Source organism: Sminthopsis crassicaudata, chromosome 3 (assembly GCF_048593235.1).
Source record: "Sminthopsis crassicaudata isolate SCR6 chromosome 3, ASM4859323v1, whole genome shotgun sequence".
Taxonomy (NCBI): domain Eukaryota; kingdom Metazoa; phylum Chordata; class Mammalia; order Dasyuromorphia; family Dasyuridae; genus Sminthopsis; species Sminthopsis crassicaudata.
The window spans coordinates 303,882,291-303,901,416 of record NC_133619.1 but is presented as its reverse complement, the minus strand read 5'-3'; the positions used below and the strand labels follow the sequence as shown (position 1 = coordinate 303,901,416).

Sequence of the window (19,126 nt, the reverse complement as noted above, 5' to 3'; positions counted from 1 at the left end):
GAAAGATTGACTTTTAGTGAGAACTTGGTTAAGATTAGATAACATAAATTTATAGTGGATCTAATACAGTTTTCTGATTTCCTCAAGCTTCATTCAAAGAAATGTGGTTGAAGAAGGGAACAATTCAGAGTTTGCACCCCAACCTCCCAGAGGTCTATCATAATGTTATTGTCTGTTTGATAGCTTTGCTGAGTCATATGCTGATATTATTTTAATAATTTCCATTTTTTCTTTATCTGACCAATTGAAAGGCACAGTATCTACTTTTAAAAGGTATAGTAATGTCAACGACAGCAACAGTATGGTTCTTTATGGTCCAGAATTACTAAACCTATTTGAAGTGTCTCTTTTAACCTTGGAACAGTCAAATTTAATCATATTTCAATAGTTTCCAGCATTCTGATATCCTTTACTGGTGCATTTAAAATGAGATCATGCTGTTGGGTAATAGCACCACTTAATTGAGTACTGCTATGGTAGAGTATATTCAGCATTTATTTTCAGAGCCAGTTCTCTTAGCTCCATTCAACAATTCATTCTAACTTAACTGATGATGCAAGTTTGCAAACTGGTAAAGGATCTCTTTCATAAAAATAGTGGAGGTTGGTGCAATAAAGGTAATGGAATACATTTTATCCTGGTCAGGTATGTTAAGTAAACAAATCTAAGTACATGAATTAAAGTCCTCTCTACCCTTTCTGGGGCCCAATAGCTATCCTTGAGCCATAGGGATAAGGATGTCAGTTATCTCCACTTGGAAGAAATTTTGTGTACATACAGTAGGAAATTACTCATAGTTGGAATCAAATGTTTGAGGTAATTGCTCACTCATTCCCAGATTGTCTCTCCATTTAAGTAAGGTCTTCTCATGGAGATTATTAGGTGATGGAATTCTAGTCTAGGTAGGAATTCTAACTAGAATTATTTTGTCACTGAGGAAATGAAGAAAAAGCTTACTGTGATCAGTTGAAGCCAGTGGCCTCACTCTGTGAACCACTGCCCAATAACTGCTAACAAAACTAGGGATAATGTATTTACTCCCCTCATTTTGTCAGGGATATATTGGGCTTCAATGCTAGTTTTTAAAAACTATCCCTTGCCATTCTTTTTGATTTTTCTGTCCAAGAGACTGAGGATACTATTGGTACCACATGATTCTTAACATGGAAAAAAGATACAACATAAGATAAAAGTATTTACTGCATCTAGTTCTTGCCAGGGTCCTAATTGCAACCTATCTATAAGGTCCAGATCATTTATCACATCGATTGATGTTAATATTGTTCTTTTATCCTTGGAAGAAATTGCAATATGGAACTCCATTGTCTTTCTGAGTTAAGGTATGTTTTCTTTGTCATTACATAAATCTTTTGATCTAGAATCTTAAATTATATGGGAAGTAACCTCTTTTTGGCCATCAATCAACAGGAATATATGTTTTCCCCATTAAAATGTTTTAAAATTTTTTTTAAGTTTTATTTCCAATTCTAAATTCCTTAGGTTAGGTCTAAATTTTCCTGTCCTAGAAGATTTTTTTTTGGTAGTATATTAACAGCCATGTCATGCAAGCCAACTCAGTTTAATGCCAGTGTGATAATATTATGTAGCACTGAGCCAGTTGTATTAATCAGATTCAGCCAGGCTCCCCACATGTTGTGTGTGTGTGTGTGTGTGTGTGTGTGTGTGTGTGTGTGTGTGTGTGTGTGTTTGACTTCATCTTAGACAGATTGTAACAAGAAATAATGTTCACTGAAGCCATCAATTTTTATGAAGCCCTTCTGGCCCTGCTGATGCATCCATTCCTAGAGTTCTTATCACCTGATCTTTTTGATAGGACTAGTGCTTTTATATTACTACCAAAGGACATGGGTCTTTGGTTGGAGAACAAATCAGATAGTGTTGGATAGCTATTGCTTTTTTGAGACTTAATTATACTTATGTGTTATCCTTTTTTATCATGCAACACGAACACTATTCTTGTAAATTCATATTAAAAACACATAAGGTTACTTCAGTATTTTAAAAGATTCGTGATTTAATCATTGGGGATGATGCCTCCAATACCAGTTGATACTCCTCTACAGTTTTGAGGGTGAGTTTTAGTGACCTCCAAAAAATGTCTGATAAATGCCTGCTAAATAGCCTTCTCATAATAACATATATGCAATCCTTTTCTGGGTCAGCATTCAGAGTCTTCCCAGCTTAATATGACTTCCTAGAACTCATGCTCTGTTAGCATAATCTTTGGTCAAGTTCAACTAAGGCTGTAGACTAATTTGAGTAAGACCAGATTGATAAGACTTGATGTTGAGAAAAGTTGGTCTGTTTATCATTCATATTTTCAGTATGAAACACATTAGGAATCTTAAGAAGTCAAAACAACTTAATTCTTGAGGTCTTTGGTAGATTACTTTCTTTTGGCATTTAAAGTTACTGCTGAAAATATGTTGAATTTATATTAATAAAGATACATCTTTGGGGAGATCTGAAGTTTTTACATGATCTGATAGACAGTTTCTAGTAGTGGCTATAGAAATAGTAACCTATACTTTGCCAAATAAAACTTCATTCACATTTATCTTAAGAAATGTTTGACATTTTCAAATTCAGTATATATTTTTAGTTGGTCTTTTCAGACTCAGCAGTTTCTAGCGAGAATAGCACTGACCACCTAATCAATTGAAGCGTTTAGAATATTTCAGGTTGTTGGACATTAGCCCACTGTCAATTTAGCTGGCAAATTTACATATTTTAAAACTTTTTGTGCCAAAAAAGAGAAATATAATCATAGTATAGCTTTTTAGTGTTTCCTTTCTATTTGATTTAGTGTTAAATATCAAATAAGAATCTTCCTTTTTTTCCCCATTATTTTACTTTTCTATCTGAGGAACTCTATACAATTTTATTGTATGACTCTACAAAATATTAGACTTGGAGCCAGGAAAAGCTAGATTCAAGACCTGACTCAATAATTATAACTTAATAGCTGTGGGACCCCGAGCAAGTCTTAAACTCTCTCAGACTCTGTTTGCTCATCTATAAAATGAGAATAATAATGGCATCTACCTTAGAGGATGAGATAATATGTGTAAAACACTTTACACACCTTAAAGTAACATGTAAGTTACAATATAATTAATTCTCACTCAACAAGAATTGTTTAGTGCTTTCTGCATGTCAGACATTATGCAAGATACAAGACAAATTATGGGGATACAAAGACAAAAATGAAAAATTCCTGTCCCTAATAACATTCTTCAGGTTAAAAAGTAAATGAATCTACAGTGGACTAAGGTAAAATAAGCTTCTTTTTTTAAAAGATGGGTTATTAAAACAAATTCAAGGGCATGTTTTGATCTGTTACACTAAGGTGTTGCGCTGATTTTTAGAAGTAATTTTTAATTTTATAATCTATAAAGACAAAGATATATATATATATATATGTATGTATATATATATATATATGTATATATATATACACACATACATATAGACAATTAAAAAATCAAGGTAAATCACAAAATCCAATTTGAAAAAAGTTATATTTATAAGCTGACACAATGATGTCTCCTTGTGGGGTAGAGGTAGTTCTTTTTTTTAAACAGTTTGTTGACATAACAGCAAGAGATAATAATGGATTTCTCATCCAGGTTTTTTACAAAGTAATAGAATAGATAGAGACAATACGATTTTAAAAATTAATAAATATTATAACCAAATCTAAGTCTTTATTGATGATGTTGTGATGATGATGTGAAAATGTTGTTATTGTTATTTAAAATATTTTAGCAGTATAGACTGAATTTTCTACTCTCTAAATTTCTATATATATACTGGTAGATTTACAGCTTTTTCTAAGTCTCAGTAAATTTGAATACTTACATTCTCAAACAATAAAGCAAGTGTAAAATTGGATGCATTGGGCATTAATTAAATCAGTTATGTTTTAAACATGATATTGTTGTCACTGAAATATTTTCCAGCAGCTGGATTAACCAAACTTGAAAACTAGTCTTCAAGAACAGCTTTAGTCATCTATGCTTTCTTATGTGATTACCAAAAAACTGAAATCTACTGGTTACAGCCTCTGAGCATCAGGACTTTGAGAGCAAGAAACAAGCTCTGATTTTAATTTGAAATAATCTTCTGCATTACCTTCTAATAAATGTATTAGGCAATGCATAGACAATAGAATGCTTCAAATCCAGGTGGAGGCTTTTCTTTCTTAGAAATATAAGTTCTGGAAGGCATTCCTTTCCACACTAAGCCTGGTTCATTCACATTAAAAATTTGATCAGTGTATCTACTTTTAATAATTTTCTTCAAAACATCAAGATATTTAACTGTCACATCTTTATCTTTTACTGGCTGCTTCTTCAGTAATTTTAATAATATTCAATTGAACTTGATTTTGAAAGCAGTCAAAGAAACCAAATTTTGTAGCAAAAGCTTCTTCACTATCTAATTTACTTGCATTTTTTGGTTGTCATAAATAAACCGGAAACTCTTATATGAGACATGGATTCTTGAAGACTGCATATGCAGTTAACTTTCTGAATAATTCTCTTTCCACATATACTTAGTACTTTATCCCTGAGATCCATGAGAGGCATCTCTGAAGACCATTGAATTAGTCTGTCTACTTTCTCATAAAATTACATAATATAACTTCTCTGTATCAGTCATAGGGTCACAGATTTAGAGCTTCAGAGTACTTACATTTGATTCAATTCCTGCATTTTACAAATGAAGAAACTGAGGCCTAAGGAGATTAGCACAATTTGACTACTGACTAATTACAAAGTAAGTAAGTACCAGAGACAGGATCAGAATCCAGGTTTCCTGACTCCAAATCCATCAGTCTTTATATATATATATATATATATATATATATATATATATATATATATATATATATATATATATATATATATATATATATATGTATATGTAACGTATTGCTTCCACTTATATCCAGTATGGAAGAGAATTTAGAATCAGAATAATTCTGTTTTTCAGGTGTTCACAGTCCCAGAAGAATCCAAGTGATAGTTTTGTAAAGCAAGGTGAGGTTACTAAAGAAAAAGAAAGAAGCGATGACAGTTCTCTTGCAAGATGGTCTGATACTGAACTTAAAGGTTTGTAAACTATACAAGGCTCTTTGAAATTTTGAATTTTTGCTTATTGCATTTCCGGTAGCTTGATTTTTATTCTAATGGCAAACATTTTAAAATTTCCTTATATTTAAAATATGTAAAATGCACATTAGAATAAAAGTATAGTTTTCATTGTGAAAATATTAGCAAGAATCTTTTCTTTTCTTCTCTTTCTTTCTTTCTTCTTCTTCTCTCTTTTTTTTTTTTTTTTTTTTTGGCTGAGGCAATTGAGGTTAAGTGACTTGCCCAGGGTCACACATTTAGGAAGTGTTAAGTGTCTGAGATCAGATGTGAACTCAGGTCCTCCTGACTTCAGGGCTGGTGCTCTATCCACTATCCTACCTAACTGCCCCCCAAAATATCTTCTTTTGCAGTTTTCTGCTCCCCCTTGGTCATACTTTGAAGATTCAATGCACAATAAGCATTTGATTTCTGTAAATAATAAGCAGTAAAGTGCATAATGTCTTTTGTACAGCTCAATAATAAGCTTGTTTTAATGAATCTGAATACAATATAAGAGTAAGATTCATCCTGTTTTATTTTAGCCATATTTATGCCTCTTTTGTTTTTTAAGACTTTAATCGTGGAAATAGAGATCATGATCATCAAGAAGAGGAGAGCAGAAACCAAGAAGACACGTATACTAATTCAAAAGTGGTCCCCTATTCAGCAACCAAGAAAACAAAGAAAAGACATAGAAGTCATGTCCTTGAATATAGTAATGTTCCTTCTCTGGAGGAATCAACATTGCAGTCAGTAAGTTTACAGGATTTAGGTGGGTCTAATATGTGTAGTATTGATATTATTAAATTATGGATGGTACACTTATAAAAGAGTCAATAAAAGACCTTAATGTTGTTCATCTAGTCTATGATCTAGCAATCTATTGATTCCATGGTTTCATTGATTTAGGAAGCTTTTGCTCTTGCAAATCGACATCTTCTTGGCAATATTTAATCAAAGAAAGTTGTGTGGAACACTGGGAAATTAAGTGGCTTCTCCAGAGTCATATAGCTATACAACCAATCTATCCACTGTGCTAGGTTGCCCCTCTCTGTTTGCCTTATTTCCACTTGAATCTGTATTCTTGTGCTGTAATTTTGACAATTTAGAATTATACTTCTGTCATGTATGCATGATATTTAGGTATCAGAATGTTTAACTGCATGTTGTGACAAATTAAAAATCACACGTAAAATATACAGACCCAAACTATACTGATGAGAGAGATGAATGAAAAGCCTGAGAGATGGAGTTTCTGGGCAATTAATAATTAGTAATTAAGCTAATTGATAATTGATTAAACTGGTCATTAATGGGCTCGAGAACCAAAGCCAAACCATGAAGATCACCAAATGCTTAAATGGCTTTGGAAAAGAACCTTCCCCTGACAGATAAAAATCAGTTTTAATTGGTGAATAATTAATGAAGTAGTGGACATATTAATGAGGAGGTGGGCTGAAAGTCTTCAGCTTCTGAGTATGTGACTTGATCATGTGATTCAGTTGCCTCCAGCAATCTGAACAAAGGAATCCATCTCTATCTAGACTACTCTAGGTAGGCTTTCACCTTCATAAGCTGGCTTGCCCTGGATTCCAGTGCAGGAGAAGGGGGGGAAGAGAGAAGATCTGCAAGGGCATAGACTTAGTTCCTAAAGGTCGAGAATTCATCTAAATTAGATTCTGTTTGTAAGGTCTTCTAGTTGAGTAGGGTGTTACCCAAGATCAAAGAGCATACACAGGGAAGATTTGGACAATGTCATCTATCTGTAATATATTTCACAGATTGATCTACAGGGATTAGTCCCTGAATAAGGAAATAGAAAGGAAAAACCTCTATCCTAATAATTAATAATTGGTTATCATAATAGGTAATTATATAATAAGAAAAAGCATCACTTCTCTCACTATATTTTTTTTGGTTAATTATTTTAGAATTCTTGTGGTATTCCCTGAGTCATCATTATGACTGTTATTTATCATTATACAATATTATAGTGACAAAAGATTTTAGAAATCAAAATAACTTTGTATTACCTAATTTTACTTGGAATTAGGGTTTTTTGGATATGTTCCTTATATGGGCATATTTACTTGTTGTTTCTTACTTGATACAAAATAATACAAAAACAACCCAGTTACTTGATCTTCCTGATTGTTGGGAAATAGGAAAATAGAAGCTTACTGTAGATCTTTTGAAACATTTTAGTGGACTACTTTTAGTTGTCATGATCATAGTTGTCTTTTGTTAACAGTTTTGTTAACATGCTAAGTATCCTTATGTTGTAAAATTCTACAAATCATCTGACCTGTGATTATTTATAGTGTTTTATATCTTGTTGCTCTTCTCAGATATTGAACTAGTTCAGGAGAAAGGAAATGCCTCATTCAGAAAAACAAACAAAAAGCCATCTAGCTTTTATTAAGTCTTGTGAACACTCCTTTTTATAACAGGAGATTCCTAGAAGAGCTATACTTTCCCAAATTCAATCTGTGCTTTTTTTTACCTTTGGCTGTTCTCTTCCTTCTATACCAAAGCAGTTTTGAAATTAGTGTCTAGCATGCATAGACCAATTTAATTAGGATTTCAGCAACCTCTTATCTCTATGATTACTGCTAATTCTATGGGCTTGTACTTAGAGTGTTATAAGTTAAACAGGAATGAATCCTGCTTTGGGAATCTGAGAACTGAAGTTCAGATTTTAACTTTACTGCTTATTACTAGTATGAATTTGGAGGAAGTCTTTTACTTTCTTTTTGTCTTAGTTTTCTCACATATAGAATGAAGGGCTTTAATTATATTATTGATTTCTTATATACTTTTCAGATCTAAATCTTTTGGCTTGGTTTTTTACCAATTTCCTTTCCTTTTCTTCAAATCAACCAGCTTATTAATTAAGTTTTTGGTTGCATTCGTTGGTTAATGATTGGTTTGTAACCGTAATAGTAGCTAACATTATAGTGCTTACCATATAGCAGGCATTGGGCTAAGTACTTTAGAATAATTATTTCATGTGATCCTTACAACAACCCTGGGAAGTAGGTGCTAAATAACTCCATTTTACAGATGAGGAAACTGAGGCAAATGGAAGTTAAGTGACTTGCCCAAAGTCATATAATTAGTAACTATCCCAGGTCAGATTCAATTTGAACTCAGGCCTTCCTGACACCTGACTTGGTGCTCTGTTTATCTTTGTGGATAGATTTGTTCAGTCATTTTCAGTTATGTCAAACTCTTTATGACCCCATTTATTTTTTGGTTTTTTGTTTGTTTGTTTGTTTATATGTTTGTTTTGTTTTGTTTGCAAAGATACTGGAGTTATTTATCATTTTCTTCTCCAGCTATGGTGCCATATTTAAACTCGAGAATTGAGTCTTCTTGATTCCAGGTCTAGCACTTTATCCACTGTTTCATAAATAACCTTAGCACTATGTATATACTTTCCATATCAAGGGGTCTGAGATTAATATTGGGACAATTTAGGAGTAATACAAATATTAGAATTTTAGTATAGAATAGCTACACCTTGTGATTAGGTCTTAATTTTCAGATTGCTTGATTTGTTTTATATTTAAGTTAGCTGTTCTTTCTACTTAAGCAACCAGCAACCCAGTTGTTTTATATTTACAAAAGCCAGAATGTTTTTAAAAGTCTCAAAAACCTTCCTTTTATTATAGTTAAGTAACTTTTTTTTTTTTTTTTAATCTTTGGTCTATGTCTTTTTCTTTAAGGTTGACATGATATCAAAAATGGTATTTAATAAAGTAAATCTGAATAATACTAATGTATATTCTGTACATTATTTGTGTTGTATAGAAAGAGCAAGAACATGATTCATTGCCTTCTGAATATGGAGATCCGAATGAAAATGACTATTTGCATGATCTTAAAGCCTTACAAGGAAATACTCTAGAGACAGTGGAAATTGGTTTTATGAAGTCTCCCTCTTTTGAGACCCAGGAAGTTATTGTAGGTTGTGCCCAGAACAGCTTTTCTGACTCTTCAGCCACCGGCACATTTCAGAATCTGAACCCTATTTGCAGTGATGCTCTGGAGATTTCTTCCATTGTTGATAATGTCAGCATGTTGGTGACAGAGGCAGAAGTTCCTGTTCTAAGAAAATTGCGGAGCAGAAAATATGAGGAGAAACAATTATTTGTCTCTGTTGAACCAAGTAAGTATCAACTGTTCTTTGGTGGCTGAAACACATAAAGCTTTGGAGAATTAACCATCATTTTTGTACTTTCTTCCCATATATTTGCTTGCTTTTCTCCAACTCTCTCTAACCAAAGGAAACAACTTTGTATATCATGATTGTAATGTGTTTGCTCTCTTAGAGACTGAAGGTTTTGCTGGTTTGTGTCACAGAACTTGTTATATTGTCTGACTGGTTTAATGGTAGTATGAGTTCTTGATGGGGAAAGTGTTTTATTATTCTAAAATGTAAATTTATTAAAGAGCCAGTATCCTTATGTTGAGGAAGTTAAGATACTGTGAGCTTGTATTAAACAGAATATTCTGTTATTAAAGCTAGAACCCAATCTGAAAAGTCCTTCCTAAAAATTCATTTAGGCCTCTGAGTCCCTTAAGAATTGGGGCATAGTTTGTATTTACAGAACAGCATTAATTTGGATTGGGGATAAGAAAATTTAGGTTTGCATTTTCTACTTGCGTGACCCTGATCAAGTTATTTCATTAATGTTGGGTAAAATTTCTTCATTTGTAAAATAAAATATTTTAGACTAGATTTTCTTAAATGTACATTCAACCTGTAAAGTCCTGTGATTGGTAGAAAACATACTATATATTTTAGAGACAAATAAAACATTGAAGGACAAATCAATTTTTGTATTTTCCATCCTGTCAGGATTATTTCAACTAGATATTATTCAATCTAAATGCTATTCAGCATCAATTACAAGGCTTTTTTATGTTAATAATAATAATTCACTTTAAGAATGCATTTTTCTTTTTTAGTTGTTGTTTCCAGTGATGAAGAAGGGCCTTTTGAACAAAATAATTCAGACACACTTAATTTACAACCTGAACAAGACTATGAGCTTGTCATTAAAGATGAGGAAGGAGTATCCGATTTGGATTTGTCGGAAGAAACACTTATGACAGCATCTAAATCTTCACAGGTATTAATAGTAATCATTATTATTAATATTAATATATTGTTAATATATTAATTATTACTATAATATATTAATATTGGCTAAAATATATTTAAAAAATTATTATTTACAAGTGGATTAATTCCAGTCAGAAACACTTTAAAAAGTTATATCTGACATATAAGTACATATACATATATACACACATGTATGACATAATCATGTTACCTATAGCAAAACATATAATTGCTTTCTCATTTTGAAGTAAAATAACAATGCCACTTCATCTTGTCATTTTTAATTCAGCTGAAAGGTTCTTTTGATTTGTCATTTTCCTTGTATTTGCTAAAACCATTAGTACCATTATTCTAATACTCATGTAATACTTAGGCTAATACCTGCAGGACTGAGACTATTTGAAGTTTTGGCTTCTCGTTAGTACTCTGCTGAAGTTTTCATAAAAGATGATTGATTAATGATATTGAAATATTTTTATTTTATTTTTTTATATTTTAATAGTTTTTATTTACCAGATATATACATGGGTAATTTTACAACATTGACAATTGCCAAACCTTCTGTTCTAATTTTTCCCCTTCTTTCCCCCCCCATGGCAGGTTGACAAATACATGTTAACTATGTTAGAGTATAAATTAAATACAATATATGCATACATGTCCATAAGTTATTTTGCTGTACAAAAAGAATCAGACTTTGAAATAGTGTACAATTAGCCTGTGAAGGAAATCCAAAATGCAGGTGGACAAAATTAGAGGGATTGGGAATTCTATGTAGTGGTTCATAGTCATCTCCCAGAGTTCTTTTGCTGGTTGTAGTTGGTTCAGTTCATTACTGCTCTATTGGAACTGATTTGCTTCATCTCATTATTGAAAATGGCCACGTCTATCAGAATTGATCATCATATAGTATAAGGGTATTGAAATAGTTAGCTGAATAGTATATGTAATGAGTCAAAAGATAGACTAGCAGGAGGCCAATGCCACTAGATTGAAGAGTATTTGGGGAAGAGGATAAGGTATAAGAAGGCCAGAGAATGGAAGGAGGAGGCAGTGTTAAAGCTTTGAAAGTCAAACATAGAAGGGGCAGCTAGGTGGCGCAGTGGATAGAGCACCAGCCCAGAATTCAGGAGGACCTGAGTTCAAATGTGATCTCACACATTTAACACTTCCTAGCTGTGTGACCCTGGGGAAGTCACTTAATTATAATTACCTCAGCAAAAAAAAAAAAAAAAAACCAAAAAAACCAAAGGAAAAAAAAAGAAAGCCAAACATAGTACCCATGACCAGCAAATTGGGAAAGATGACAAAAAAGAGGAATAATTCAATGATATTTTTATTGTATAAATTGTTCTGCTCACTTTGTTATCTACTACTTTATACAAGGATTCTCTGAAATCCATAATTTTTTTTAAAGCTACTCAGTAGTGTTCCTTTACATTCCTATACCATATTTTTTAGCCATTTCCCAATTGATGAACATCCCTTTAGAGTCCGATTCTTTGCCATGACACAAGAACTGATCTTAACTCTTTTTTTTGTGTGTGCATATGAGTCTCTTATTTTTTTGTTTGATTTCTTTGCAACATAAGCCTTTGATGGTTCAAAGGCAAAGTATGGAGTTGAACTGTTCAGTTAGAAGACTGGTAATCTTGGAGAATTTCGTGAAAATAGGGGTGATGGTCTCAGGATTGGAGGTTTTACTGAGGATGAATAATAGATTAAAAAGGAATGAGACATAGGGAGAAATGCAATTAAAGCAAACTATGTTAAGTAAAAAGAATTTCATACTTCTTGATTATGAAAGTAGAATACTTTTTAAATATATATATATTTAAATTAATTTTATAATTATAATTTTTTTGACAGTACATATGCATGGGTATTTTTTTTTTTACAACATTATCCCTTGTATTCATTTTTTCCAAATTTTCCCCTCTCTCCGTCTACTCCCTCCCCTAGATGACAGTCAATCCCATACATATTAAATGTGTTACAGTACAACCTAGATACAATATATGTGTGTAAAACCAAATTTCTTGTTGCACAGTAAGAATTGGATTCCGAAGGTATAAGTAACCTGGGTAGAAAGACAATAGTGCAAGCATTTTACACTCAATTCCCACTGTTCCTTCTCTGGATGTAGCTGTTTCTGTACATCATTGATCAACTAGAACTGAATTAGATTTTCTTTATGTTGAAGATATCCAGGAAGTATAATACTAATAGACAAGATCCAGTAGATGATCTTGGTTGTATGTAGCTGAGGTGGAGTGAAATTTGTGGCATTTGAGTAGGATGATGAACTTGAAGAATAGCAAAAAATTAAAAATAAAAAAATTACATGAAATTAAAAAGCTTTTGCACATAAAATTATTGCAAATCTAGGACAAAATTATTGTATCTTGACTGTCTTTGAAACAAAGAAAAATATTTAATGGCTTTTAATCTGAATAGACTCCTTTTTCTGTAGTAATGATGGCAGAAGATATTATTAATAGATATTACTATCATAGCCACTAGGATCTTGGTAGGGTCATATATTTAGAGGAACTGAATCCCACAATGATTTTGTAATCATTAAAAAGAAGTTGACCTGATTACTTACATGGGAAAAAACCATGTTATACTTAAATTTGACATTCAGTTGGAGATCTTTGTTTATAATTTGGGAAACAATATAAATGGACAATGTTAGGTCCATAAATTAAACCAAAGGAAGAGGCCATGCCTTTAGGAAATTTCATAGTTCCTTTAATCACTTCAAAATTCATTCTCAAATAGGATTCCAGTATTTTAATATCAATATTCTACCAGTGTTATATATAGCTATGAGGTTTAGAACAAAACAGTCTTTTGAAGAATTGAAAATTAGTATCACACCAGTCAGTGGAAAAGTGCATTGTCAGTGTGAGAAGGCTTCAATATATAATAAACAAGGAACTTCAAAGAATACAAAGGCAAATATATAATGGGAAAAGAATTTGGACTAATCTTGTGGTAAAGACACAGTGAAGGTAGACAAGTAGATCACCTTAGTGCTTTCTGTGGTATCTTTGCAGTTTTAGGAGAGCCTCAAAAAGGATAAAGTAAGTGAAATCCCTGCTGGTGAAATGAGAATATAGACAAGAACAACACAGGATAGGCAAATGTGGTTGAGTTATAATCTGTATTTTTGGGAGTGAATAGTGAATTGTTTTTGAATACAGTTGATCAATTTACAATAAAAAAAATTTAGTTGACCATATTGAGATAAAAACCTCTAAATGAGTTATACTTCTTAAGTAGCATGCAAGTTGATGTATGAAATGGCATCAAATTAAGAAACTAAGGACTATTATGTGAGAATGAATACAACATAGCATGTTTCAACAGTCACCTTTATGGGAATAAGATCGTCATTTCCCTTCATTTTTGCCATTAATGATGAAATAAATTTGATTTCTGTTATTTAAAGGCAGCTAGTTGGCACAATGGATAGAGTGCCAGGTCTGGAGCCTCAGATACTTAACTGGCTGTGTGTGACCCTGGTTAGATCACTTACACTATTTGCCTCAGTGAGCTGGAGAAGGAAATGGCAAACTATTCCAACATCTCTGCCGAGAAATCTGCCTTATGGATTTACAAAGAACACAACTGAAAACAATTGAACAACAATATTTATATACTACATTGAACATAATTTTGTAGAATAAAGTCTCTAGTATTGAAATCTGAGAATATGTTCACTATTGCAAATCTGTGTTAACAATGCATGAGAAAAAAGACATTAAAATACTTTATAGCTTCTCCACCCCAGCTATTGATAGTTTAAAAGAAAATGTGATTTATCATTTTAATATTCTAATCAAGTCTTATAGATTGTGAAGGCTCTGTGAAACTTTTCTTTCTCTTTACTCCACTTATAAAAAAAAAAAAAGTCTAAATTTTCAGTCTGTTTTAGTAGCTGATTTAGTCTAGGCCTTGCTCAGGCCAATCCCCTGAAAGCTTGTTTTATTTTGGAACAAAGCTAGATAGATACTTAGATATTATTCAGCAATTAAATACAACAACAAAAAAAAGAGATTTACTCAGCTATAGCAAAAGGCTATTCAGCAAGAATAGGTTTTGAAGACACTGATTTAGCTGTGGGAAGTTCTCTTGCTTTTAGTTGTCTATTGTGATTCACTATTGAAATATCTGAGAGTTCTTTGAGCTGTTTGTGGTACTTTGCAGTTTGGTGATCAGGAAATGAAGATTTTAGTCCCCTGACTTAGCCAACTAACATTCAAGGTAGACTTAGTGCTATTAAAAGAAAAATTAGCCCTATCTTGCATGGAGAAAGAAAGCTTAATATATGCCTGTCACAACAGACATGTGTGATGGGGATTGGTTTCCTGCCTTTTTATTTTCTGTACATGTAGGAATAGTAAAAGAATCATAAGAGTAAAGAAGTTCTAAGAACTAGGCTAGTAACTGTATTACACATGGCTTGGTATAGAAAACATTATTTGTCTAATATATATGGTACACTGAAAGGCTGGGCAGAAAGTCAACCTAAAGAAATCCTAATTTCTCTAGAGAGAATTTGGACAGAGCTCTTTAGTTTGAATAGGAGCAATATATTATCTGAAGTCTTTAAGTGATGATGAGCAGCATCCGCCTCTATAGGTAATAATAAGCATATAGATATCATAATGGTAAAGCAAATAGGAATGGCATGACAGAGGGTTCAGAGTTACCACTCCTGTGTTCACCAGAAGTTATGTCTTGGTTTGTTAGGAAATTACAGCTGAATTCAGGTAATACCTGAAATGAATTAAGCCTTGTAGGGGAGAACTTTTTCTATGAATAATTGAGGTTATTAATTTCAATGACATTTATTTAGTTTCAGATGAGATATAATTTAAGAACTGTTTAAATTTTTCATTTAAATTTCATTTAAATTCATTTAAAACAATTTTTTCCACAGTAAACTTATTTTTATTGAGAAAGATGTTGACCAAATATTTGCTTGGTTTGCCACCCACTACTTGTAATGTATGTAATGTAATTGTAAATTACATTAATGTAAATTGTAGACATTGGTAAATTACAGTCATAGCTCTTCTTGGAAATTATTTGATTTAACTTAATTTTTAAGATTAGAATATAGGCCAATTTATTATGCAATAGTGAATTATTAAAAATGAGTATAATAGAAGGCATTTAAAACTGAATATGTACATTAATTTTTCTCAGTATTTTATATTAACTTAAAATTTAATGTATTAATACTTAATGTAGTTCATTTTATTCTTTATTTCCCTGTAGGTTTCACCAAATGTATTTCCAGGGAGTCTTGTCATGGACAATTTTTCTTGTATTATACCTAGTGATGAGGTGGATCTACACTTGGATATTACATTTACCTCTATTTATATTGGCAGTATAAGAGGAGTTTCTAGTGGTTATGTTACTGTAAGTATTTTTGGCTTGAGATATTTTTGTAAGTGATCACTTATAAAACATTTGTGAATATCTTTGAGTAAAAATACTTATAGGATTTAGAGATTCATTTTTATTAGATGCTTTAGATTTTAAAAATAGTTACTTCATTCTTCATTTATCTTATTTTCAATTCTTATAATTTCTAATAAAAATTGCATATATTTACATAGAAATGTAAGATTTACAAAGTGTTTTGTGTTTTAGAGACTCCAAAAAATTCACTGATTTGCCTAAATTCTTATATGTAGGAACTGGGAAAATTGTAATTGCAATTCTGGTCTTCCATCTCAAAAGCTAGTTTTCTTCTATACTATATTGTTTTTATTTTTAAGCTTGCCATACTTTATTGTTTTTGTGTTGATATTACTTTGAGATTGAAAAAAAAAGACAAGTTTATGACCTAAGACAAAAGTTTACAACTCTTTACACTTACATTTTCTCATATGTAAAATGAGTGTTTTGAGCTAGAAGATATCTCTTCTACAAATTCTCTGATACTCTAATTTTGACACATTCCTTAAAAAAAACCAAACACACTTTGTATTTGTTTTTACATAGAGCAAAAGTATCTTGAAAGTACAATAATAGAATATAACAAATTTTAGAATTCTTGATGTTCCATAGAATTATATACCATTTGTATATTGAAATATAATTTTTAAATTTTAAAAAAAGTAAATTTTCTGGATCCCAGGTTAAGAAACATTGTCTAGAACTCAAGCTAGGCCTCTGTGTTAAAGTGTTTAAGAACTTCAGAGTGGCAAAGTCTTTAGTAGTAGTTTTTTTGCATATATGGACTATTATGAATTAGATATATGTAAGTCCTGAATTGCTGTTATTAAAATTATGCAAAGGTTCAAGAAGTACTATCAAATCAATAGAAAAGAATTAGGTAATGAAGGAAATTATTGGGGAATAGCATGGATGTATAATTTTTTCTTCTTCAGTCCATATTTGATACTTAACTGAATGTCTATTACATGTAAACATGGTATTAGGTAAGAAAGAAAAGAAAAGGATGAGAGTTAATGTGAATAAGATTAAGAATATGAATATGAAGCATGTGATTAAGACCTTTCAAGTAGAAAACAGGACAGGGAGTCTCTCCCTCCATTTCTTCCTGACAGATCTAGAAAATGCACTCAATCAAATTCTTATGGAGAAATCCAAGAAAAAGTCACAATGAATAATTTTCCTAGCCCTGATCATCATAGTGGGACAGAGAAATCTTGGACATTGGAGATGGAGGTCTAACCAGGACTGGTCATGAGCAGAACATCCCAACTTCCAGGAAGCAAGAGATACCACCTCATCAGGACAGGATGTGGGAGAAAGTGTAAACTGGGGTCATTCATCTACCTAGTTCTTGTTTTTTGTTTTTTGTTTGTTCCCCCCCCACCCAAGGGGGCAGAGAGGTGGGGAGTTATAAGGCAATTGGGATTAAACTAGTAAATGTTTAGTGTCTGAGGTCGGATTTGAACTCAGGTTCTCCTTATTCCAGGGCCAGTGCTGTATCACCTGTGCCTTCTATCTGTCCCTACAACCTAATTCTTGATAGTAAGTCCTTGGTAGTATGTGAAAGGGAACTTATGCCAGTCTATTGTTGCAAAGTAGGGAGTAGCAGAGGTGCTAGGTTGAGAAACAAGTTTAAAAGCAAGCTGCAAAAATATTATGTTGAAAGCCAACATAATAATTGTCCCCTTCAACATAAGAAGGACTTTCTTAGGGCAATTATTGAGATTGCCCAAAGTTTGTGCTTGCCTGGATCATGTCAACTAGCACTCTCTATTTGATAATTCACAGACTGATTTCAGCCTACATGAACAAGCTGAGTCCCCAAACTTATGCTGTTCAAGTTAGTTGTTTTGTAAAATCACCTACTTTTTTTTTTTTAAAGTCTTGATTGTCTTCTCATCTTCCTTGCTTTACTTATTCCCAGCTGCCTTTTTTCCCATATTTTAATTTTTACCCTTTGAGCGACCATATTGATGCTGTGGAGAATGTAATGGTTTGTATTAGTGAATTTAATTATATATATAAATATTTAACCTCACTACTCTCAGCATCCCTTAATCTATGGACTCTAATGTTGCCTCTGTTCTGCTAATTCTATGTTAATTGCCCAAAATGTGTTTCTGGCTTTTATTCGAAATGTTGCTTCCATTGTATGGCAGCTTTTCACTTGCTTTTTGAACTGAATCTTAACTGTACTGATGGCACTTGTCCCCGAGAACTTAATTGATCTAGTATGAGTCTTACTCCCTATTCAGACAGATTGTTTAGGCCTGCTTTGTGAGCTAGAAGAGAATATTCTTGACTGATTCTTCCTAATTTTCTTTTATTCATTATTCTTGTATTGCTGGGAGGAAGACAGAATTGGTATCCATTGGCAGTGCTGATCCCACACATGGAGAAAAATGATCAGCATTAGTGGCTCAGAAATGAAATCGAATTGGAGTGGACCTCCATAGTCAAAATAATGTCCCAAACATTGCTTGGACAATTAGCAGAGCTTTTTTGACTTAAAGTAGTCCTTTTCAAAGACCAGGTATTCTTAACTTTTTTTTGTGTCATGAATCCCTTTGGTAATCTGGGGAAGAATATGGGCCTCTTCTCAGAACAAATGTTTTTTAAATGTGTGAAATGAAATACATAGGATCACAAAGGAAACAAATAATATTGAAGTGGAGTTACCAAATTGTTGAATTTATTTTTAAGTTCACAGTCCTACTAGCTTAAGAACCCCTAAAAGTTCTTAAAAGATCATTTATCTTAAGTGATCAATCAAAATTGGCCTTTCTAGCATCCTTGTTAGTGACATCTGATAGAGGTAGCCCATAATTATTCCTCCTCTTCTTTTGCTCCTTTCCTCTCTTTTAACAATGACATAAGTCTCTTTGCACACAACTCAACCTGTAATACCTTTCCCTAAAAAAAGTCAAGCTACCACCCACAAATACCACCTCTGTATCCAAAAATCCTGAAAATATCCCCGAACATAATCCATTTTCACTTCTTCCTCTACCTTTCTTTACAAAACTCTTCTCTTTGTCATTCAAGTCTCTCCAATCTCTTTACTCTTTACGTCTCTCTTAGACCATTTCCCTTTCAGTAGCCACTCTCTTCTTTCCCATTTTTGACCCTTGGATGAACTAATTAAATTCTACATTGTTGTTCTTTTTAGAATCCCTCCCCTATCTGTATCATATCTCTGTATTATATTCAGACAAGCTTCATTCAGCTTGGCTTACCTAGATTACTCTCATCATTCACCACCTTTATTCATGAATGAATGAATGAAAATGAAGGAAATTGTGCAACTATTCTGATTGGATCTATTAAAATTTTATATTATATGATTTTACCT

General features: G+C 32.4%; 1 protein-coding gene across 5 annotated transcripts in view; it reads left to right on the top strand.

The window, feature by feature from the left end:
• SENP7 (SUMO specific peptidase 7) overlaps positions 1–19,126 on the top strand; it is a 135,319-nt gene that overhangs the window by 51,791 nt on the left and 64,402 nt on the right. For all 5 annotated transcript variants that reach the window (XM_074301052.1, XM_074301051.1, XM_074301050.1 and 2 more), the window contains 5 exons: positions 5,020–5,138; positions 5,731–5,912; positions 8,973–9,330; positions 10,134–10,297; positions 15,583–15,729. In XM_074301052.1, coding sequence (XP_074157153.1) covers positions 5,020–5,138; positions 5,731–5,912; positions 8,973–9,330; positions 10,134–10,297; positions 15,583–15,729 — 970 coding nt within the window. The remainder of the gene's footprint in view (positions 1–5,019; positions 5,139–5,730; positions 5,913–8,972; positions 9,331–10,133; positions 10,298–15,582; positions 15,730–19,126) is intronic.